Source organism: Callorhinchus milii, unplaced genomic scaffold (genome assembly GCF_018977255.1).
Source record: "Callorhinchus milii isolate IMCB2004 unplaced genomic scaffold, IMCB_Cmil_1.0 Scaffold1, whole genome shotgun sequence".
Classification (NCBI taxonomy): domain Eukaryota; kingdom Metazoa; phylum Chordata; class Chondrichthyes; order Chimaeriformes; family Callorhinchidae; genus Callorhinchus; species Callorhinchus milii.
This window is the reverse complement of record NW_024704742.1, coordinates 76,793,690-76,819,635: the sequence shown is the minus strand read 5'-3', so window position 1 is coordinate 76,819,635 and position 25,946 is coordinate 76,793,690. Positions and strand designations below refer to the sequence as shown.

General features: G+C 42.2%; 1 protein-coding gene across 1 annotated transcript; it reads right to left on the bottom strand.

Moving 5' to 3' along the window:
• Window positions 1–314: 314 nt before the first annotated feature.
• Window positions 315–25,363, bottom strand: psip1a (PC4 and SFRS1 interacting protein 1a). The gene is made up of 15 exons (XM_042345358.1): window positions 25,245–25,363; window positions 20,619–20,695; window positions 19,905–20,043; window positions 18,119–18,253; window positions 13,495–13,563; window positions 12,069–12,138; window positions 10,244–10,295; window positions 8,932–9,169; window positions 6,933–7,054; window positions 6,237–6,307; window positions 5,752–5,822; window positions 4,647–4,748; window positions 2,752–2,983; window positions 2,028–2,166; window positions 315–1,215 (listed from the first exon to the last, which is right to left on the bottom strand). Exons 1-15 carry the CDS (start codon window positions 25,314–25,316, stop codon window positions 1,119–1,121), a joined length of 1,686 nt encoding a protein of 561 aa, XP_042201292.1. The 5' UTR covers window positions 25,317–25,363; the 3' UTR covers window positions 315–1,118.
• Between the last annotated feature and the right edge of the window lie 583 nt (window positions 25,364–25,946).

Below are 25,946 nucleotides of genomic sequence, written 5' to 3'. Positions count from 1 at the left end.
TTACATTTGTATAGTTTCTTTCACTTCCGGAGGACGTCCCAAGGTGCTGAGCCATGTATGATGACGAAGTCGAGGAGGTGGCCACGGTTGTGGGTCAGCAAGTTGATGTGGAGGGTGAGGTTTAGGAAGGAGTGGAGGACATTGAAGTCCACGCCTTAGGCGTGAAGAAACATGGTAATCATAGCTCCTTATCACATGGATGCATTTGTAATTAACCTAATTAATTTATGCATTTGTAATTAGCCCAAGAGTTTACCAACAACCATTAACCAAGTCCAATTAGTATTTTTTAAAATGAAAGATCAACTAATTGCTGTTAATGAAGCAAACATTTATTTGGTGCAAGTTTACAGCAAAGTTCAAGGCCTAAATCCTCCCCATACAGCTGAAGCAAACTGCCACACATAAGCACTTCTAAAGTTCACCTGGAGTGGAAGAATTTAGTAGTACAAAGACAGATCTAGTATAAAAAAATAAAAAGCAATTCAGAACTCTTGTTAGTTTACGATTACAATTTGAAAATGCATCTTCTGCATAGGACCTTTACAGGTCGTTAAAAGAAAAACTAATATAATGGATGTATTTGGGAAATATCAACTATAACCAAACAAGTATAAAAGGACTTATTTTAATAAAACAAACATGAATGTTGGTTTACAATACAATACTACCTGCAAATCCAACATGCAGGAAAAAAGAATCTAAGATCAATTGAAATATTTGGCGTTAAAGCAGATTTGGCATAACTGGTTAATTAGGACAAAAAAATGAAGATACATCCTATCAAAATAAAAAACATAAAACCACAGAAATGCTATACACATTTTGGGGAAAAAAGCCACCACCTACTAATCACCATTATATAGAACATTAAAAAAAAAGAAAATGTACATCTATGCCGTGGCTGTATACTGCCATGTGCTTTTTTTTAAAAAAAAGGGGTTTCACTGATGTCCAGGGGTTGTGATTTTTTTTAAAAAAAGCAAATTCTCTACATATCAAACCGGAGTTATCAGCCGTTTGAGAACAGTTACAAAATACAAGAACAAACAAACCAAACTTGTATGCCACGCTCTCCATTTCTAAAAACTAGTGCTGACTGTGCCTGTCGAGGCTGCTCAGTGTTCAGTGGCTGCTGCCCTCGCTGTTTGACTGACTTCAGCTTCAGCTGCTAGCTGCTTTGCTGATTGTGAGGAATCTGGTAGATCCAGCTCCCTAAAGTGAACAAAATATCCACATCACGTCATGTCACAGACACTACTTTAAGATCAAGGATTGGATGTTTTACCATAAACGGATGGAATACTGAAAAGTGTGCATTTCAGCTGGGTGTCGGTGCTCGCTGAAAGCCATTACCATATTTAAGGTTATCAAACTACTGACTCCAGAATGTGCAATGGGGGTAACGCTGGAGCTTAACTAGGTAAAATTGCTCATCTTGCCACTGCAAACACTCTCTGGTAAAGATGATTTCTCATCTGGAATATTTGAATATCTAAAGACAATTCAGAGAACTGAAGTGGTCCAACAGGTTAGACCTGAAGCTGGACTTGGCATATTGCAGAAGTTTGCAAGATAGCACCTGAACAGAAAACACAATTTATGCCAGTGTTTTACAAACAGGACTGCAATGCACTGAGCCCACTGGCCATTCTAGGCCAAACTGATATATATATATATATGAATTACATTCAATATTATATTAAGAGTGGAAAGGTATTCATTTGCCGAGTCCTGATATTCCTCACGGTTAACTTGCCCTCATGATTTTGATGAGGCTTCTGTGCAGGTTAAACCTACAAATGCCCAGGACAACGTCCTTCAAAGTACAGGTGAGCATCCCTATGTATCCCTGTACACAAGGCTCATCAGCTAACATGCTGATTTATAAAGGGCTGTGGACAAGATACGAGATGGGAATGGTTCCCATCCGGTCCATGCAACTGGCATGAAAGCAAAGAAACTGAAGATCTACGTAGGCAAATTCCTTGTGGTGAAGCTCAGTCGTTTCCCCTCAGCATACTCACCTATTTTGTGCTGACTGTAGCCCGTCCTGGCCCCTCTTCTTCTTCTCATCTCCAGCCACCTGCTGACCCTCGACTCCTTTCAACGAGTGCCCGTTCTCTGCCTCTTGGGATACGACTTCACCATTCACTGCCTGAGGGTCTGATAGTAAAACACAAAGCCCATTGTTACAAGTCGCATCAGTGGGATTCCTCCAGAACTTAAATCATTTTGGTTTTGCACACAACTACAAATTACAAAGTTTTTTTTTTAAAAATAAAACTTACAAAGACAATGCACAATGTAGTAAAACAGTTCCATAGCTAAACTTAGGTACATCAATGCCCAAAGCAGCTAGCAACAATTCCTTATTATGAAAACCAGAGACCAGAGATGTGGCCAACAACTACCAGCAATATCCTCCCCTCACGTGAAGGTGTGCGATCACAGTCCAATTATGAATAACTTCTAGTACTAATCAATATGCCCAATTGCTGCAGAGGGATGAATGTTATTCCCAACAAAATGTCATCAGAACTGTGTGGGGAGAGGAAGTTGGGAAAGAGCATTTTAATTCAAAGAACTGCATTTTTTTAAAAAAAAAGCTCCCCCAGCTCAGGTCCATAACTGTCTGTCCAGCGCTTTGAGACGTCCTCCCAACGTGAAAGGCGCTATACAAATGTAATTTTGTTGTTGCAGTTGACTCAGAATCGGATGGGTAAGGGGAAAAGACAAGAGCAACCCTACCTGACGCTTGTTCCTCCGCATTATCTTTCTTGTTAGTCTCCATCAAATCGGCCTTTCTTTCTTGTTCTCGAGCTCGGACCGCCTCTTCATGCTGTCGTTGTTCCGCCAGAGATTTATTGAGTACTTGCGTGATCACTGAATCACCTTCTCCAACCAAGAACATAGATTTGAATTTGTTGTAGATCATATCCGCCTTGAACATGATATCCTGACTGGCTTTGTAGTGTCGAATCTGTAGTGAGAGGAGATGAGTGAATTGAAACTGAACATTTTGCAGATGCAGAACATTATTGAAGCTTCACACACTGCTTCTCCTCCCCGTGTCCTCAGTGCTTGACAAGTTTAAACATAGTTAACGCATGGCATATGCATTCTGCAATGAGGATCCTGTTTTTGCAAGTTTGCCCTCAAATCTTTCCATTCTACGAGCAACTTCCAGCGTCGAGATTTAATGTACGTGATGATTTCTGTTAAGAATTTTGCACTCCATTCTCCGTTCTGTTATTAATTATTGCTTCAATAGAAACCAGGCCCTCACACAATCAGGTCAGAACCAGACAATTCTGCTTCGACAGTTAGTTACTTCTACTTTCAGCTGTTTATGCCAAACATACAAGAATAAATTCATCTCATCCCATGTAGGCGCAACACAGAAAAAAAAAGTTGTCTTTAAATAGGTGGAATCTAATAGAATAAGTATGATTCAATTTAGCCCGCCTACTTTTCTGCATATTTACTCAGTAAACACCCACAAAAAGTGGCTCAGTAAATAAAAGGCATCGGCCTAGCTCAGTTGGTAGCACTGTCGCCTCAGTGTCTGAGGGGTTCAATTCTCACATTTGGACTTAGTCAAGGGTAACACTCCAGGATCTCCCACCACTGGAAGATAGAACAAGAACTACTGTGGAGTCCTGTAGCTCAGTGGTTAGAGCACTCGCTTTGCAAGCGAGAGACCTGAGTTCAATTCCAGGCAGGGCGAAACCTTGGGCAAGTTTCCTTACTCCACACAGAGCCTAATAATAATCCCTCCAAAAAACCCCAAAACAATAATAAATTGGTCATTTTCAATCTGCGACGGTTTGTGGGACATTGCTGTGCGCAATTGGCTGCCCTCTTCGCCCACAAATATACAGTCAATTCACTTTACAGTGTGTTCTGTGAAGCGCTTTGGGACGTCCTCCCGACGTGAAAAGCGCTATATCAAATGCAAGGATTATTATTATTACTGGTCATACTTCGAAACAAACCCAAATGGCCATTCTGTCTTTTGTAGTTTCGACACTTCCTGGTCACAGTGGCTCAGTCAGTAGGACTCTTGCTTAGGGTCAGATTGTTGTGGGTTCAAGCCCTGAGTTAGTACTTTGAACTGATACCGAGTCTGAACTGATATTAAATTCAGTGCAGAGGGGGGGGCTGCATGTTTGGAGGTGCTGTCCTATGGATGAGATGTTAAATTGAAATCCTCTCTATTTGTTCAGATGGAAGTCAAAGATCCCACGGCACCATTCGAAAAGAGAATGTAGTGTGATTTGAAAACGAGCCACATAGTCTCACGCTCAATTTTTGGACTCTGTAAATTAGCCTGATCCAGCTAGGAAAACATTATACCTGCTCTCAGCAACTCCTGGAGGATGGGAACCCAAACCAGTGATCAGGATTCCAACTCCTGGCTTGGTTTAACCTCTTTGCAGGTGCAAATACAGAGAATGTCAGAGTACAGGTTCTGTCCTACAGTCAAATATTCTATTTACAGTTCAGCCTCACACATGACCACTTGCATAAACATACTGTGGAATTGTACACCAATATTAATTTGGTCACCAGAGAGAAAAGGAGAAACTAAAATACCAAGACATTTTAATATCTCACTTAAGTAACTTCTTGTCAAACCTAACCTTTTTCAGCGTTGCAATCAGTTCACTATGTTTCTGCAGGTGTTGTGGGGTAACTTGGAGAGATGCAAGTTCATCTAAGGCTTCAATACACTTCTTCACATCCTGCAAAATAAACACAAAGAGAAAGATACTGCATCAGTTTTGCATCTAGAGTTAAAAGCACTTAATTGCTGAATGGAACAATAAAAATCACACATTTTCTCCATGGTTATTACACAAGAAACACATAAAATAAATTCCATCGTAAGTTTATTCATAGCCCAATGGGGTTGTGAATCCTGTTATTTACTTAGTATGTACATTAAATATACACATGTACAAACTACAACGCACAATTGGAGCAACCCGAGCCTGAATTGGATCTACTATCTTGGTTATAAAGGATTTGAGGGTTCGCATTGATTGTGGCCATTGGATTTGAAGCTTTCTCAAGCCAATAACTATCCAGAGACTTATGTGAGGATGTCAACCAGGATGAGCATTTAAGCCTCCATTGGCAAGTAGACAACCTCTCAGAAAGATCAGGAGACAACACAAACCCAGTTCATGGGGGGGGGGGGGGGGTCAATCACTGGAAAGGACCTGTGGAAAGATTTACAATTCTAGAATTGGGGCCACCAGCATTGATTGAGGCCTAAGTTCAAACTGACCAGAGCTATCTTTTCAACTGAACATTGTGTGAAAGCAAAATGAATTCTGAAACTAGAAGCCAACATTTTACTATTCAGAAAATGAAAATCTGGAAACATATGCAACACTATGGAAAATGAAAGCTTACCCTTGTATCTACTTTTAATAATATTCCCTTTCTGATATCAAACACTGTGCTATGAAATGCTTTATATAAAGAAAATATACTGATTTAATATCTATCCAGTTTGATCACGCACAGTCTGGAGATTGCTTATTTTTGAAAATAAAGGAGGTTCAAACAAACCTATTAAGATAACTCAAATCGATCAGATCAAGTTATCAACCATTTCCTTTGCTGGAGAATTAAGTCTCCACAATTACTTTAATAGAAATTTGGATCTTTCTTCAATATTAAAAATACATGGGAAGCATCAACTTCGCGCCAAACTACATCAGTGCATAGCATACTCACAGGTTTGTCAATCTTTAGCGAAAGTTTAATTTCCCCATGCAACTTATGAAGCCTGGATTCCATTGACATTTCTGCAAAAGTAAAACAATGACTGGTTAAATAAATTGTAACATTGTCATTTTACAGCAAGGTAATAACTTGCAAAAAAAAACATGAACTTGCTTTTATATCGCGCCCTTCACACAGGGTAACATCATGGAGCGCTTAACGGTGGCGGAGCTTGACGCCGAGCTGGGGAGAGATGACCATAGACACGGTCGAAGAAGAAGATCTTCAGCTAGATCTGAAGACGGATGGGGGGGGGAGTAAGGTGGAGGGATTGAGGCCGTGTTTCAAAGTCTCAGGGCAGTGCTGAAAGCATGGTGAAGTAGAGAGGACAAGGGTAGTGAAGGAGGCTGGAGCAAAGGGGAAGGATAGGGGAGTGGGGTGTAAACAAGGAAGAGAGGTAGGGAGGAGCCAGGGCATAAAAACAGAAGTTGTCCAACCTCTTTTCTTTTCTATTTTCTTGAAGTTCAGCTTTTCATCTATCTTTCCTTCTTTATCCTCTTTGGGTTGCCTAGACAAAAGTATGACCCAAAGTGGTGTAACAATTTCTTATAATTGGACACAAGAGGAAAAAAAAAGCAGCAAAAGTGGCACCATCTCCACGTAATCTCAAAGTACTGTAGTGAAGACAGGATCACCGCAGCCCCAAATTCCCTCATTTAGAACTTATTAGTTTTTATTTCAGTCTGCAAAAAAAGTGGCAACAGTGCACAGTTCTGGTGTGAATTTATATTTGTACACACTAGTCCCACAGTTTCAAGACCGACTAACCGAGCAGTATGACAATCTCTGTTGGCTTCAATAACCACACATGAACTAAGTTGGTCAGTCATAAACCTAGTTTCCAGGAGCCCACAACTTAAAGCCTTAATTTTGACTTGGCGTGTATCTCAGGAAAGAGACCATAAGGGTAACAAGTGTGGGAGTGAGTGGGAAGGAAATAAACTGCTTGCAGTCAGAGTGCTGCTCTCTGATTGGCAGTTAAGACATCTTAAATGCAAGACTGAAGTGCACGCTGCATTTTGTAGTTAGCTACATCTGACCCAAGAGGGCAGCAACAGAGGCTGCATTACCCAACACAGGCATAACTTGACTAACACGCAGATAAACGTTAATGAGCAGAAGACAGTACATACTGTTCATCTTTGTTCTCCTCCATTTTGCGTAGCTTTTCGTCTTGGTCCTTCTCATTTTGCTTTTTCATTAGATTGCGCCTGTTGGCAGCATTCCACTTGGTTTTCTTGCTCCTCTCCTCTTCCTTTCAATAGAAAGCAATATTATTTGTTTTTTTGGGGTGGAAGAGGAAAAAAACGATAGGGATGGTAAGAAATGTAAGGGAAGAGGAGTATTTAGCAAACAGCAACCACAACGTAACTAAATACGCTTTTAAAAGGGAAGAGAAGGAGACAAACTGTTAAAGATAAAAGCTACCGTACTGGAGAAAAACATTTCATGCAGATGAAAAACAACAACTTATATCCATGTAGCGCCCTTCACGCAGGTTAATGTCGGAGTGCTTAACAGTGGCGGAGCACGACACTAAGCCAGGGAGAAATTACCCTAGGTACAGTCAAAGAAGAAAGTCTTCAGCTGTGATCTGAAGACGGGGAAGGAGGCAAGGCAGAGGGATTGAAGCAGAGCACCGGGCGTAGTGGCTGAAAGCACAGCTGCTTATGGTAGAGCAGAGAGACGAGGAAAGTGCAGGAGGCTGGAGTCAGCTGAGCAAAGGTGGCAGGTAGTGGAGTGGGGACCAAACAGCTGAGAGACAGGAAGGTACCAGGGTATTAAGTGATTTGTACACGTGTATGGATCTTGAAATCAATCTAGGAATTAGATAAACCATAGGCAGAAAAGTTGGCAAGTCAGGAAGTGGGAAATTTAAAAAATTAGGATGGTTAAGTGCAAACTAAACATATTCCCACAAAACGTAAAGGGGCTAATCAAAAACTGGTCTTCCTTGGATGAATAAAGAAATTGAGAAAAAAAATGTAGAAAAGGTTCGGCAACAAATATACAATCATTGCATTTCATACAGCATCCATTACGCCAACATGTCTTAAAGTGCTGCACATGTTTTTTTTGTAAAATTTAGCAACTCTTATTCAAAGTCTAACTAGCATCCAATTTGCACACAACAATATCAACAAACAGCCTTGAAATTGCATGACCAATTTTATTTGGAGATAATGCAAAGGTAGTATAGAAAATAGAACAAAGAAAAAGTGGTAATGAAAAAAGCCAAATCAGGCAATACTGGCAGGTAAAAAAAAGGATTTTATAAACAAGTAAAAAAGAAAAAGAAACAATTAGAAGGCAGAGCTATAGAAAAATAAATAATACTGAGCAGTCTGCTGAACAAGATACTTCATGATAAAAGTTCTGTTTACCTACAATTACAGGCTCTCATGGCAATTTTCAACCCCCCACATGACAACAACTTCAAACAGTGATATAGATTATTAACTTTTTATTTACACCTTTGAAAGCATGGGGGTGTTCGCCCACAACATACCCAGTTACACCACGTTACAGTATATCCTGTGAAGCGCTTTGAGATGTCTCAGTGATATAAGGCGCTGTATCATATGCAACGATTACTATATTTAGAAGCGAAGGAACACCAGGTGGCCATTCAGCCAGGTTATTTAAACATTTAAAAAGCAATTACAAAAGACCTAAAGAATGAAGATCTAATGGGGAAGAGCAAGGAAATGGGATTAGAGTGGAAAACTCCAGTTGAGTGAGTGGGACATAGGCAAGATGAGCTCAATACCCTTCTGCTGTGGGGGAACGGGGAAAAGAAAGAGAAGCTGAAGTTCCTCAGCAGCACTTGGTGAGAAATGGGGCATAAATACTTGATAGGCACAAGCAGATTCAAAAAGCGGTTTAGATGGAACAGAGGTCAGTGAAACCGTGGAATTTGCCAAAGCAGAAAACATCAATGTATTTGAGAGGAAAGTCGATGCATTCACAAGGGAGAAGGAAATAGAGGGCTAAATGTGAGAAGAATAGGAGGGGCAAAGGCTTATGCGGAGTATAAACACTGGCAGTGTTACATAGGGCCAAATGGCCTATTTCGGTGCTGTACAGTCCATGTAAATGCTTCCTCATGCACTTTATTTAAATTGTACTCACGTCATCATCTTCAGGTTCCTCCCCATCAGATTCTGAAGATGACTTGGCTTTAGCATTCCTCCTCCGCTTGGGTTCAACGTCCTTCTTCGGTTCCTTTTTAGCTGGTTCTCTTTTCAGTTTCTCACCTTTCTTCTCTTTCTTTTCTTCTTCTTCCTTCACTTTCTTCTGTTCTGGTTGCTTCTTCCGTTTTTCCTCTGGCGCTTTCTTCTCTTCAGCTTTGTCTTCCCTGCCACTCTCACTGGTGGTGCACACAAAACAGCAATCGGGTCAGGTTTGCTGGCCGTTTTGACAAAACCGTTAGAACTATCTAGCTGTTAAATGCGGCTGCACATTTTCGTTTGAGATCAGCAGCAAAGGAACTGTTCATCAGTTTGTCAAACAGCTTGCATGCAATTTTTATTGCATTACATCACTCTGGCCAGAGTCTGAGAGAGATGCTGTGCACAGATGGTGCGGGCTGATCACAATTCTGAGGTTCCACCCATCTACAGCCTGGTCCAGATTCTCCAGCCCGCCAGTAAGACAGCATTTATTCACTCTATAGACGCAATGGCAACAACTTGTATTTATATAGTGGCCCTCAGCAGGGAAGCCACCCAGAACGCTTGACAGTGGCAGAGCACAGCACCCAGCTGGGGGAGAGGAAGCAATCAGCTGGAGCAGGGAATTTTTTTTTATTAAAAAGACTGCATCATTACATGGAAACCTTAACAAAGCATTAAGAGCGACAGGTTATTTTAATAATACTTGCATTTGATATAGCGCTTTTCACGTCGGGAGGACGTCCCAAAGCGCTTCACAGAAAACACTGTAAAGTGAATTGACTGTATATTTGTGGGCGAACGCGGCAGCCAATTGCACCCACAATGTCCCACAGTCATAGATTGAAAATGACCAATTTATTATTGTTTGGGGTTTTTGGAGGGATTATTATTAGGCGTGTGGAGTAAGGAAATTTGCCCAAGGTTTCGCCCTGTGCCGGGAATTGAACTCAGGTGTCTCGCTTGCAAAGCGAGTGCTCTAACCACTGAGCTACAAGACTCCACAAAGAGTCCTTTTAAGAGCAACAAGTTACCCACGGAAACAAAGGGTCTGATTTTATTCAGAACAATCTGACTGCCCTCACTCAGGTTGCTTGGGCTGCTGTCCTTCAGACAGCCATAGTTGTACTAAGTAGAAGAGGACAGATGTAAATTCAAACACTGGAAGATTGACTGACTGGCCACTATATTTGTATATAAGCCTGGCAGGCCTTCAGACCGATGGCTGCTTACCTTTCATCACCAGAGCGTGCAGGGGGCACCACCATCACCATTTTAGGCCTCCTTCCCTTGGTTTCGGGGTCTTTGTTTCCACAGGTAAAACTGCACAGCAAGAACGTAGCAACCAGCAATGCAGGGTTATTACAAACAAGAACATGTTTGAAGGTTGAAAAACACATTTTAATGCAAGAACAAATTAATTATTTTAATAGAGCTACCAAGATTTTAAAAAATGCATACATCAAGGTGGGCTTTTTCAATTTTACAAAGCCCCATCCCAAGATGCATAAAATCTGACAGAACACTTCTTTAGAGGAGCCAGAAAAACAGCAAGAGACGCCCAAGAACTTATTTAACTCGACATTGAAGCACAACTTCTTTAAACTTCCAGCTTAGTCTGAACAATAAAGAGTCTCACATTGGCGTGTGTTCATAGGTTTTATATGGGCTAGAAAACAATCACATTTCTTTTCTGGCATAATTTTTAAAAGAAAAGTCAGAAGTGAAGTGCAGGAAACTAAATTTCGCTATAAGCCTCATTGGCTTCAGTACTCAACAAAAACCTGCATTTATATGGTCTACTTTGATCTAAGCTGTGTACTCTACCTTGACCCAAGTGCATTATAATAGAGCCCACTCCAATATTTCCTGTGGCCTCTCCCGAGAGCATCACCTTAAGATTTCTGCCTCCAAACCAAGTTCTCTACTCTGACACTTATACTGTAACACTTATTTAGCACCTACATCCCAAAGCACTAGAGCATGTCCCAAACCTACCTCCAAAATTCTCCCCAGGGCAACTCACTACAATCGCCACCTCCAACTTCAGAGATTGTCTGTGCAGAGATCAGAAGCCTAAATTCCTCATTGTATAGCGCTTACAACCATTATCTTAAAAGCACTAAATGTGAACTGTGGAGAAATTAGCACTCAAATTGTTTTTTTTTTCCTTTGGAGCTCAGAAGGCTGAGAGGGGATAGATATATTTCTTATTGCAAAAAAGGGATTAAGGGATATGGGGATAAGGCAGGGTTATGTTGTTAGCTGGAGTTAGATTAGAAGATCAGCCACGATTGAATGGCAGGGCAGGCTCGAAGAGCCGAATGGCCTACTCCTGCTCGTACATGTTATGTTATAGAGGTGTACAAGATGAAGGGAGGCTATCTAAGGTGGATAGGGAAAGATTATTTCTAGTGGTAACAGGGTCTAGAACTAGAGGGTATAGTTTTAAAATCAGACCAGGCATGACCCGCCCATGTCCAACCCACCGTCCTACTCAAAGTCAGGAACGTATTGTTGCAACTCAACTTCGCTCCCACTCCCTGCTTTGAGCCCTTTCAGTTTGCTTTCCACCCTACCCACAGGACTGAGACAGCTCGCGTCAAAGTCACCAACAATACACTCCCTCATTCTCTGCGACGAGACCTCGACCTCTCTGCCGCTTTTGACATTGATGATCACTCTCTCCTCCCTCATTCACCTTTGTGGGCCTCCGCTCTCCTGGTTACACTCATACCTGACCCACCGCCTCCACTTTGTCTCCTCTATTGATTCCCACCCTTGCACGGTGACCTGTAGGGCACTTCAGGGCTCTAGCCTCAGCCCCTTTCTTTTCATCTACATGCTCTGTCATGGAGGCATTAACCACAGACTCCAGGACAATGTTGCCATGTGTGCAGATATTTGTAAAACGAGGAAAATGCACATGTGAAAGGCCTTTCCTCTTCCTCCGAGAATGACACAGGAGTACATCACTTGTCCAACACAACCAGTGGAGAATTCTAAGAATGCCTCAATTCTATGTACAGGTTCAAGTGCTAACAAACTCTACTATGACTATAGCTGACAAATGTATTCAGCCTCAACATCGATTACCTTGCTTTTTCTGCTTGGCACTCTGCTTCTCTGGTTCTTCTGATTCTGAAGCAGCATCTATTTTGTCAACCTGGGTGGGTGGAGAAAATGACCCAAAAAAATTATATGATTTCTGACAACAAACTCCAAATTCAGTTTTATTAGGCTGCCTCTGCAGGATTTTACAGAAACCTTATCATTTGTCAATGAAGCATCAATACTGAATTACCCTGCTACTTGGGGTGGTAATAACTGAGTAGTCCGGGGGGGACGGGGGACGGGAAAGAGTGCTGTGCTTTGATGTATGATCCACAGAACGGCACCTCCGACAAAGCAGCACATCCCCAGCACCGCATTCCAGTGTCAAACTAGACTATGAGCTGAAGCTCCCAACATGTGGCTTGAACTCACAACTTTCTAACTGAAGAGGTGAAAGTGCTACCCAGGTTCTGAGCCAGACCAGCAACTAGGAATTAAGAACTTGGTTTGAGATTTCCTCTTCTTAAACCAGGGATGCTGCAGCCAATTCTAATGCCGCATCTACTTCCGAGCAGAAATGTGCAAAATGGGAATTAAATCAGTTATATTCTGTTCTATATGGCTTACCGCTACACTGGATGGCATCTTAACTCAATAAGTCATCAAGTGAGCTGATCGGGAAGAAAGGGAAGGAGGCATCAAATTCTCCTAACAAAATTAACCCATCCCAGAACCATATTGATGCCAACTCCAGTAACAAGTGTAAATGGATATATGCAAGACAACTCATACCCAAGTGTATCAAGAGCAAGTTAAATAAAAATGGATTAATAGCGAGATTAAGGGAGAGATTTACAAGGGTGAAATGAAAGAGTGTGGCCACTGGGACAAGTACAGATGGGGAAAACAAACTAGAAACAAACAAATGTTGTTCCCTTATTGAAGTAACATGACAAAGCTATCCATTCGTGTCAATAACAGAAGAATTAGCCTTACCTGAATAATTAATAAGATCCAGTCTGGTGAACTGGAATTTCGGGCTAAGTGTAGTTGCATCCTTACAATGCTGGTATGCACATTTACTGGATTTTTTCAGTGTTGAAAAATGCCCATAAAGGTATGATAATAGTTTGAATCCTATAAGCGTCCCAGCGCCTTGTGACATAATCTTGATGTGAAAGCTGCTATACAAATGTAATTTTGTATTGTATTGTAAGCAGAAGCTAGCGGATAAGCTACCTTCTGTTCGTGGGATTCAAACTGAGTCAACGTGATTATCCCTGGTCACTGAAAACCAGTAAGCACGGCGAGGCAGGGCACATGATAGGAGAGTAGGCCCAGCGGAAGGCCTCACGCGGGTCCATGGAATTTTTCTTTTTCAAGCTAGGTCCAAATTCTGGGTACCCAGAGTCCGTCCAGTAAGTCATGGTTTAATGTATGTATGCAAGCCCAACAAAAAATGCCATACCTTTCTCTTTCGTCCCCTCTTAGCACCTTTCTTAGGGGTCTCCAACTCAACTTTGTTTGGGGCAACCTCCTATTAAACAACAATGGACCATCATCACGGCACAAAATCAAAGCATATCAGAAGACACAAAACATAGCGACATAGAAAGCACCAGAGATATGGATAAATAGGAAAGGACTGAGATACATACATCAGCTAATAAATCAGTGTGCCTGTAGGGACAATGGTGTAGCAAACGTCAGTTCTACTTTGCTGCTGACATTTTGATAGGAATAAGTTACTCCAGATAATACAGTAATCACTAGATTAGCATGGCCTTTGAGAAGATTATAACTATTTGTGTCACTCATTGCGAAGTGGCCTCTGCCACAATATGTCCCCTTCCACAGAATACTATCACAAAACTCAAGCAGCTCACTAACACCAATATTCTTATTTTGACCCATTCTAAGTTTAATTTTACTTTCATTCTTAATTCTTACTCAATTTAAGTTTATTCCTGCAATTTACATTAACTAATATATATATCATCTAAAATAAAAAATAAAATGGCTGCAAAATATTGCTTTAAGTATTCCACCCTGCTTCGCATTACAGCTTTCCCTGCAGTTAGAATCATTCAACAATTTTATATCACACAATTAATATTTACACTGTGAATTCAAACATGAAATATGTGATAGGTTAGTGTGATCTGACACAAGACGCATCACTCCACTTCCTCTGGAAATGAGAGGTGACTGTGCTGAAATGGCAGCATTGCCTGATATTGGATTTATCCACGAATATCTTCAGTCACTTTAGCCAGCTCTATGCTGCCGAAAATGGTCTCAAAGCTGATACCAGATCCGAAACTTCTATGGATACCTGGAGCTTTAGGATTGGTGAAGGACATGGCTACAAATGAGCAGAAACAATCCGATACAACAGAATTTTGTGGCCGGACTCCAATTCCCTTAGAGGACACAGCCATCCATAACTTTGTAAATATGAGAGGTATTCACCGGGTATTTCTCTGGCAAGAACTAAAACAAGGAACTCGCAGACCCTCAGAGGTATAGATGATATTTTTGTGTGTCCCTTCCACAGCATATCAGAATCCCCCCCTATGATAAGAGCCGGTTTAGAGAGAATCCTAATACCCTACTTTACAAGGCAATCTACAGTTGTCTGTGGCAAAACATTTTTTATCTATTAATTTATATATGTCAAATTTATTTGTAATGATTAAAGTCTTGAAATTAGCACACAAGGCTAATAATCTACACCTGTATTTAGTGCAGAGACAAGTCATTGCCTTTTTGATGATCATTTCTCTCCTCTAAAGCTGAAGGCCTTTTGTCTTTTTCTTTTGGATATTGTCCACAACTCCCAGTTGTTCACAAGTACCTCACAAAAATGGGTTTTAATTTATAAGCTTCAACAGAGAGTGTAGGCAAGCTATTCAACCAAGTGCAATTACAGCCTAAGCTAATCCGATTTTTACCAGCAGGTCTTCCAAAAGGGGTACTTGAATAACAAGAGTCGGAATTCTTGTTAATTTTCTCTGCATCTTAACTGTAACACCTCAACTGCTCCTCTAGCTGAGATCGGATAACCGTAACCTTCTGGTCTTTTTTGCTGAATGCTGTACCCGTTTGCTTTCACCCACTGGTGCATTGGTGGAGCCACAATGCTAAAATTAACAAACTACTGCAAACCCAATGCACACCAACCTCTCAAGTCTCACTGAATAAATGGAAGCATGATTCAACAAGCTTCAATAAGAATTTAAGTGCATGAATGATTTGGGAAGGGGAAACTTATGTGGCGCAGTGTGCATCGCAATTATGTTTCATACTGAAAAACAAGATGAGATAAAGTCTGACTAATCTGGTTACAAAATGCTCACAAACACTCACCCTCAGCTAAACGGTTAACATGATGAGATACTAATCTTTCCATTAACAGTGCTGCTATGCGTATCCAATAAAATGCCTAAAATGGTTGTTCGTTAGCTGTGATATTATAACTAATGGGGTCCTTGGTTCACATGAACCCTGAAGTTGTGTACGAAGCTTTAGGCCGGTGGGTGAAATCCCTCATGCATCAGTCAAAATACAATCTGAAAATGGTTATTCCTGCAATTACAGGAATTGCAGGAATAACCTGGGGCAAAGGTTGAATTTTCAACCACAAAGAGCAGCAATGGAGGCAAAGGGACATTTTTTCCCTTACAGGGTTAGAGAATGAACATGAATGATTGTGCATGAACTCCAGAGTACACAAAGTGGATATGAAGAAGAATGATACTCTGCACACTCAAGACACCGCTAGATCTTTTTTCTTGGTTAACCAGCTGGGTGTTTGACTCATAGAGTAACCCTGCTTAACAGTATCCAAATCAGCCCGAGTTCTGCATGTTTGCCACCTACACATGGAAATGTGTCTGTAGCTTAGGGAGAACCCAAGAGTATGCAGGTACTGCTGGAGTTTAACCAGGTGAAACCACATAGCTGACCATCAAAAGTGCAACTGATGTGCATTCAATATTTCCCACATAGGCATTCTGCTATGGGCACTCTCCTCCAACTATTCCCCACAGCAACAACTTGAATTTGTACAGTGTAGGAAACATATCAGGGTGTTTGAAGAGGTAGGTTTTAAGAAGAGACTTAAAGAGAGAGGCGGTGAGACAGAGGGGTAAAGAGAGAGAGATAGTTTCAGAAGTTAGGGGAATACCCCTCTTGTCTCTGCTTTTGCTTCCTCCACCCAAGAGTATTTCTTGTATTTTTGTGATTTATTTATTTGTGATACTGACACCTATAATGAAGCAGAGCAACATGTTAACTTTAGCTGCTTCTCCAAGGTTGAGTTTGCAGGTGGCAATGAGTTCAGATACTTTTCACCTGACATGCTGTTTCCAAGCAGCATATGGGTAATGACAGTCATATCACAATCATTCAGACAGGCCTAAAGGAAAGCAAGACTGGCTGATCTCAAGAAATGTCTGCATCTTCGAGGAACAAGGATGAATACTATTCTTTTTACAAGGAAAGAACATTTCTAAAATTGTACTTTACTTGTACGTAATTTCACTTGTATGAATCCTGACTCTTCTATGTTACATTCCCTTTTCAATTATTAAAAGATCTTTCTCCTGCAACATCACTGACTGGAAGGAGTTAATAATAATCCTTGCATTTGATATAGCGCTTTTCATGTCTTCTAGAGTTATAGGAAATAGCTTGTTGGGGCAATGCCTCTATGCAGTCAGCCAACTCCACATCATCTCCCAGGTCAATCCAAAGTACTCAATTCCATTAACTCCCATCTGAGATAACATGGCTTCCCCCGACCCATGGACATGGAAGATTCCAGGTCTCACCCCAGTCCAAGAGACAAAGAAAGCTGAAGAGAGACCATGATCTCACCCAAACAAAGGCACTAATGCCACGTCAAAGACAAAATTCACCATTTGCAAAGGAAGTACAATTTTAAAGTGTTCTTCCCTTTAAAAGAAAACCAGAAGCTGTGAGACTGTGGCTGATCATGAAATACACCTAATCCATATTGGCTACCGTTCTGGACTAGAGGTCTGCCACCTCTCAATCTGTCATTTTCTGCATCCTCACTTTCTCCCCTCCACCCCTCCCTTTTCAATCATTAAAATTTGCATTTACTTTCCTGTAAATTTATATGGCAATATAATGTGTCCTGCTCGGTCAACATTCCAAATTCACACAACAAAATCCAATTAATTTAACTACTCATGTCATTGTTATTTGCAGGATGTTGCTGGAGCAATTTGCTTGCTACACTTGCCAACATTACATCCTAAATTAAATGTAGGCTCATTGTTTATTTATTTCCAAATCATTAATTTAAGTCCCATCTGTTCTGTGGTTCAGGTGGATATAAAGGGGCCCTTCCCCTTTATATTTTTCAAAGAAAAGTGGAGTTTTCCTCTCATTTATCTTGGCTTGTATTCCCTCTTCAATTATTAAAACTTCCTTTCACTATCGCTGCAAAACTCAATGTAATGTGTCATAGCCTACATTCTGCACTCATCGAATGTTCTAATTAATTGGCTATTCATCTCATTGGTGTTCGCAGGACTTTGCTTGTGAAAGTAGTCACTGTGTTTGCCTCCATAACTCACTTAATTTCTCATTCAGTATACGGCCTTGAGGCATTTCTTTCATGCAAAAAAGTTGTTCTATAACAAGGTAGAGATTCTCAAGGGACCATGCAACTCCTCCACCAACTCTGATACCATGGAGCAATCTAGGATTAGAGGAAGCATCCCATTGTTAATGCAGAACAGAAAGGATTGCTTGCTACAAGTAAACTATGGTTTTCTCCCCTCTATATCCAAAGTAGAACTTTGAAAAAGTATTTTGTTCCCCTTCAACTAAGTTGGTATTTGGTGTGGGTAGAACGTAAAGTAAGTTAATAATCGGAAGGAGGGAAGAAAGAGAGGAAGGAGGATAATTTTCTGGTCATTATCTCAGCATCACGTAATCTACAGATCTTGGCAATATGGGATTATAACAGAACTTCCATAGATTTCTGAGATTGGAAAGCAACTTTATCAAGTTACAAGAACACGCAACCATAATAGCCATGTAGTATCAAACTGTACCTCATCACTCCGTTTGTCAAATTCAGGCAAACCTCCAGCATCCAATTCCTCCTTTCCCAGGTTCAAATCACTTGCCTGCTTCACCTCTTCACCATCTTTTTCTGTCGACAACTTGCGAGCACGTTTATTCAAACCCTAAAAATATTCAAAGTGGGAGATTGTGACAAACTGAGCAGTGCTGCAGGAAGCATTGACTTAATTCTACCCTTCTCCCCTGCCAACCATTCTCCTCCAATGGTGGAGCAGAGTGGATGAGGAACAAGGCCAAAGCCAGCTCAGCAGAAGCAGAGTGGGGAATAAGCAGATCGGAGAAGTAGAGGCACCCTGGGCAATGATGGGATTTGTAGACGAGTGTGAGGATCTTGAAGTCGATCCATTCTGTGATAGGGAGTCATTGGAGTCTGGCGAGGGCTGGTGTGATGGAGGTACGGAGTTCAGTGAGGGTGATTATATCAGCAGACGGGTTTTGAATTAGTTGGAATACAGCAGTTATTCTCAATACTGACAGCCTGGAACCGGATCGTACACATCTTCTGGGTCTGTCTCTCAGCTGTCGATTTACTGGCATTAAGGCTTTAGTCTGATTGTTAGTGATGGTGCAACTCTGCTACCCAGCAGGCTGAAGCAGCGATAATGCATGATCTGGCATTAGGATGCTGACGTTGAGAATTGTGCGGGGGGAAACGGGGGGACGTTGACAATTCACATTCAATATGTAATGAATCTCTTAATTTAGTACACATTTTCAGCCCAATGAACTGGATAAAATCAAGTCATACTGTAGCATGAAACTAAATCTGCGTTTATTAAAATAAAATGTATTGGGCAAGAGTTAGTTAGAAGCTCACAATGTAGAGATCTAATTAAACACTTCCTTCTATCAAGAAAACATATGGGATTTCAAGTCTGTCATGACTTTTCTTTTCAGATATTAATTCCACGATGTCTTCAATGTTCATCTTTTGTATTTGGGGTTTTTCGGTTTGTACAATGGTGGTCATGTAGGCAAGAGGTTGGTTAGGATGACAGAAAGCTAAACTGTGCTGCACTGATTACTCAGGAATGATTTGCCTGCGTTCAACGTGGCTGGGCATTGACGACAATCTCCTGCAGTAAGGGCAGCCAACCATTATTACTGTTCAGTTATCATGTGTGCCAATAACTTGTTTTTCTCATCCTTTGAAGCTTCATAAATTGCTTTACAAGCTCAGTCGGCTGTGCCCCATACTTAGTAGTCTGGGTTCAAATCTCAGTAGGTTTACTCAGCCCTTCACCTTTTTAAGGTCAAGAAAATAAGTGCCATGGCTCCTGCAGGCAAAGCCAGGCAGGTCTGCAGCATTGCAAGATGTCGTTGATGGGTGACCAACCTGCCTGACTCAATTGAGTCTCGGAAGAATTTTTTATCATCATCTTAGTTAGGATATAAATGCCCTAATTGGACAAATACAATGAAACTTTGCATTATTTTGCACTGGTAAATAGTAGTTACATTTTTAATTCTTTAAACAACTAAAAATTACTGTTGCTCTTCTAAGAGTTATGGAGAGCTGCACAGAGCTGGGCATGATGAAGGAAGCATCACCCCATCATCATTATTTAGACTTCCCTGAGGCTCTACTTTATCCAGCAGTGACTAGTATTAATCCAGCTCAGCTTGGCATTCATCCAAATTAGTACATTTTCAAACACAAACTGAACATCAGACAAAAATCTCTGCTAATTTCAAATCTTACGCCAGCCTTTTGGTAGGCAATTGCTTTGCTCCCGTTCCAAATGCTCAACTCACCTGATGCCCTAGAAATTTTACTGTTGGATTGTTTTCAACTTCCCACAGCCCCTCATTGAAGCCCTTTCTTTTGTTGGGCTTGCCATATTTATCCTTGTTTTCTTCATAAGGAAAAATGTCTCTTGGACCCAAGAACGCTCTGTTTTTTCAAAAAAATAAATAAATAAATTAAGCAAGCACGGACTTCTGAATCTGCCAGTCTTGACAACAGAGAACCAAGGAGCCATACTTCCAACAACAACTTGCTTTTTTACATTTCAAGAACAAATTGCAATTGGTTGCTACATTTCGCCCCCAAATGTACTTTACAATGCATTTTGTGATGCGCTTTGAGAGGTCTCAACTATGTGATAAGGTGCTACATCAAATACAAGGATTTTTTAAATCATATTATTATCTATACAGCACCCTTCGTGCGGGGTAGCACTGAAAAGTGCTTTCCTATACAAGCGCCTAGGATTTAGCACTAAAGACGCATTCTCTAAATAATGCAAACATAACTTTGTAACAACAATGCTCTCCCACATGCCCTGCATCAAGCAAACCACCTTCATAAATAAGACAAGTCTGTAAAATATCAAGCCACTCAAAAGGTAACAGGAGGGGGGTAAAACTTCATAAGATTCAGCTATTCATTACCAGAAATTACTGCAGTTTTAAAACAAAAAACAAGTTTTGAACAACAGTTATTAAAACAAAGGAAGATCCACTCACGTCTCATGAGTCCCAAAGAAAAAGATGGGATACTTATTTGTGGATGATTTCACAGCTCCATCAGCAAAGTCATCAATCTGAAGAAAACATTTTGTTAATGTTAGAAGCCATTAGAGTTACAAACCATTAGTGATCACAATACCTTGCTAAAATTAATGGAAGCTTGCTGATGTGACCCAGGTATAAATATTAAGAGTCAACAATGCCTTGCACTTCTGGTGACCATCGCACAAGAGACTATAAGGAGAAAGCAATGAGCAGTGAACGGAGGAATAATAATTAATGGCTGCTGTACCAAGGCATGGAAAACAGATAGGCATTTAAAAGTGGTTTGAAAGTAAGGAAAAACGCAAGGTGAAAGGATTTTGGAGAGCATTTCAGAGAGCAAAGTATATTAGCTGAGTACCAAGCAAGTGAGGAACAAACAGCAGACAAGGTATCAGCAGAGCAAAAGACACTGGAGGAGAATAGGCCTGGAGAAGATTAGGGAGGGGCCATACTAAAGGGATTTGAAGGTCATTTTAAAATTGTTCTTCTGGGATTCTGAAAGCAATGAAGCCTGGAATGCAAAGCCTAGATATGGGCTGCAAAGTTTTAGATGAACCGAAGTTTTCAAAAGTGTAGCCAGTGCGGTTGCTGATGAGAGAACTGGAGAAGTCTAGTCTCGAGACACCAAAGGCACGGATCATGGTTTCATGTTCAGAGAGGTGAGACAGGGATGCACAAGTGGACAATATTCCAGATGTGAAAAAAAACCTTTTGGTCAAGGAACAGGAAACCGAGCGGGAAGGGGAGAAACAAGCAGGCTCAGTTAAATGGTGCAAGCAGCCAGTGAGATTGATAAGAGGCAGAATCAGAGGCAGGAAAGCTCTGACAACAAGATGGCTTCTGTTTTTTTTACATACTCCTCAACAGAGAGTAAAAGGAGCAACTACAGAGACAAGATTTTTCTCCAACAGGTACTCTTCACAGCTCATTCCCAAAGGACAAGAGAATCTACTTGAAGGCACTCGGGGTGAAACTTCCCTTCATTAAAAAAAGGAATGAATCTGATGACTTATTTTTTGTTCAGCAGCAAAAGGTGAAGCCAGCATTGAGGGAGCCAAGGTAACAAACAGGAGCTGTAATGATTTGACTGCACTGTAGGTTAATGACTATGGCTTTGCGTTGAATTCAGCTGCCTCGTACAATTAGGCTCAGAAACTCCGAGCATGCTTCACCCCATCAAATCCTTAGCCATGTTTGAAATGGGGGAGAAATACTTTGAAGAGCACCACAGAAGAACTGCAATCATTTACTGACTCTTGCACAATTTAGAACAGAAAGATACAACGACATGGTGGTAGTGGTTTAATCCAGTCACCTCTGTCTGACCAGAGTCTCAATCGAGCTCAGAGGAAAGTTTCAACTTTCCATGCTGCCACTTGTGTTTCTATGTGAAATGAGTCAGGGCAGTCTTAACAGGGTTTGGGGCCTGTAGCAAACAACATCCTGCAATTTATCAAAATTACATCAAATTAGGTAAAGTCCTCAGAGGTCATCAAGATGGCAATGTAGTGTCAGCCCAGCTGGTATCACGCTCATGATAAAATCAGTGGTCTGGGTGTGGAAATAGGGAACATCACTGTGGAAAAGTAGAGGCAACTTTGATCTGCTGTACCCACCTGGGAAGCTGCTGACATTGAATGAGTATAAAATCCCTCACCATCAGAGAAGGTCACCAGACGGTTGAGGTGCTGGTTTAAAATCATCACAATGAATACAGTTCGTCACTAGGATTTCAGCTAAGGTAGCTAAGTATAATAAAATTGTTCATAGCTGCACAAGAGTGTTTTGCCAGGAATTCAGTAAGGAATAATGATGATAAACATTCATTCTACACCCACTTGAGCTGTGACCAAGACAAATAGCTGCAAAATTCTAGACTGGCTGGGGGGGGAAAGAGGAGGGGGTGAAAGGTTTCTCTCTCTCCCCTCCCCTCCGGCTTGCATGTGTACAGCAAGCAAACATGGAAGTAGCTGGAATGAAGCCAACTCCAGTGCAACTTATCAGTAGAACAGCAGTGAGCTACACTATAGTATTATAACAGCATTGCCTGGTATATATGCAATCCAAAAAAAATCACAATTTACTCATTTTGTTCCACTTTGACAAAAAGTACATTAACATTTTGACAAGTTTAGAGAAGTACATTCCTACACCCAGTGCAGCACAGGTGCTTTTTTCAAAATAACCTGTACCGTAAATATCTTGTTCTGATCGGGAAAATTTACCAGCAACAGCAGCAGAGTGAAAGCAGTGTTCAGAAATTAGTCATTCACTATAATTGGACATGGGGCCTCCTTGGAGCTGAATTGGTTCTAGGGTGACATGCAAGGCAACAGAATGTTGGAATCGATTAAACCTCTGTGAGGTTTAACTCAATCTGAGGGTTGACTCAATCTGAGGGTTGACTCAATCTGGTTATTGAGCCACATGGGTTTGCAGTATTCCAGGGCACTGCTGATGACAGCACAGCTTATCGGCAGGAGCTGGAAGGGCAGACCAGTCACTGGTGGCAGGGAGTCATCCCACTCGGCAAGTCAAAGTCCTAACACGTAGAGTGGTCCTAGCTGGACAAGCATCAGGAAAGCTCGCCAAGCAGCATTCTCAATGAATGGCAAGCTATTCGGTTTTAGCTGGTTAGACTCGAGCAGTACTCCAACACATACTCTGGCATCCTCAAGCCTGGCTCTTGCCAACCTGTGCCTAATTCTTTCTGGAATTAGGTAACCAGGATGCATCCCTCCAGGGACAGTGTGTGCATTCTATTTCAATACACAGGAGTTTCCACATATGGGTGGGATGCCTGGAATTCAGTTTGGATACTCATAAGCATGGAGAAGAGTTTCCTTATGTTTCAGACACCCGACTTACCAAAACAAACATAAATGGCCTTCACCCTCTCAGTGGATTTGTATGCACTGATCACTATTACACTTCTCCCAGTAAAACGTTTGGCAGGAAGCTAGGCTTACAAAGTGCAGGCCACACTGCACATGATATACAGTAGACCTTCACAAGTCGTATCAGTTGGGACAATACCTTTAATATGATTTATACAAAGTATGAGGTAAGTTGAACTTCCATAGAATATATACTCTTGTCAGGACTTGGGCAGATGTACGACTTAAGACGATTATACAATTTATACAGATCAGACTTGTGCGAGTTTTAATGTATATAGATAGCGTATACAGTTGTTGCATACACTTTTTAAAACCAGTCAGGTGGGGGGAGGGGGAGTACACAGAGCAGCAGTTTTTTCCCTCTGGTGCTCATCTCTCCCTTTGGCACCAATATTGTTTATAATGGAAGAAAAGCAAAGGTCAAAGAATGCATTTGAGCCACCACCTAACAGGCAGGTGAGGTTTCGAAAGTTGCAGAAATGTTTGTGAGTACCAGAAACCCAATTTATTGCAGCAAATAATAGCTGCATGTTTATTGAGTTCCTGCTATGAATGGTGGTATTGAACAACAATACTCACAAGAGCAGAGACCCACCATTTTGCATACTGGCAGGTGAACATACATTGCATTCCAGTCCCCAGAGTATTGTGATAATCATAATGTAAGAATGGGGGGGGGATGTTTAACTGTCAGTGCCAGACCAGCTGAGTTTATGGATATATTGCACATAACACTACTGTACACGTGAAAGGAATGATATGATTGCAAACATACAAAAAAAAACAAAGCAATATCCAGCTCTTTTAAACTTGGAACAACCTCCAGCATAGCACCAGGATTTGCCCCCAAAAGACCAGACCCACGGTTTTCAAATGATTCTAGTTTTTCCTGGATGTACATGGATGGACTGACTATCTCAGGGCCCCTGGATCTTGCACCCTCTCCCCCCCCACCCCCCACCAACCCCCAGCTTTACACCCTCAGGGCAGCGAGTAACACCACACCACGTGTTTCAGGGGTTTCCAAACACTTAAGTTATCCCAACATTCCTCCTCTTCACTGAACAACAAAAAACACACCATTTGCACCAGTGTTTGCACCCAAAAATTTCACCGAGGGGGGGTGGGGGGGGGAAGGGAGAGGAGGAGCTGGTGAGAGAGAGAAAAAGAGAAAAACGAGAAGAAAGAGAAAAGGGCAAAAGCGCGGGAGAAACACCCCCCAAAAAAATCACCAATTGGATTTGCATTGAACGAAATCTTCATCCACCAACTCCCAACTGTTTACAGCTTTCATTGCAACCATCTTCAACACAGACACCAGGGGATAGTTTGCACGGTTGGTTGTGTGGAGGGAGGGGGCGAAAGAGAGAAGTGGGGGTGTGGGGGGGGTAGAGGAGGGGAGGAGGGGAGGGAGAAAAAGGGGGGAGAGAAGGGGGGAGAGAGAGCAGGAGGTAAACACAGAGAGAGGTTTTGGAGGATCCTCCATAACGCAATTAAGCTTTTCTTTAAAACAAAACTCCTTTGAGATACAATGTGCCACACGAGCTGCTCCACTGTCACCAACAGCAGCGAGAGGGGGTCATCCTCTGCTTACCCCCCCACCCCACACACACACACACACACCCCCACACCTCACCCTCCCTCCCTCCCTCTCTCTCTCTCTCTCTCTCTCACTCACCCGGGCTGGCCAGTGAGGGTAACCCTTCATCTTGGCGAAAATCAGCTCCCCGGCTTTATACTCTCGGGCCATGGCGTGTGTGTGTCTGTGTCTCTGCTGCAGTCAGTCACAGGCCCCGCCCCCTCACACACACACACACACAGCCCCGCCCCCCACACACACACACACACACACAGGCCCCGCCCCCCTCACACACACACACACACAGGCCCCGCCCCCGTTACACACTCACACACACACACACACAGGCCCCGCCCCCCTCACACACACACACAGGCCCCGCCCCCTCACACACACCACACACACACAGGCCCCGCCCCCTCACACACCACACACCACACAGGCCCCGCCCCCTCACACACACACACACACACACAGGCCCCGCCCCCCCACACACACACCACACACACACACAGGCCCCGCCCCCTCACCACACACACACACACACAGGCCCCGCCCCCTCACACACACACACACACACAGGCCCCGCCCCCTCACACACACACACACACACACAGCCCCGCCCCCTCACACACACACACACACACACAGGCCCCGCCCCCTCACACACACACACACACAGGCCCCGCCCCCTCACACCACACACACAGGCCCCGCCCCTCACACACACACACAGGCCCCGCCCCCTCACACACACACACACACACAGGCCCCGCCCGCGTTACACACACACACACACAC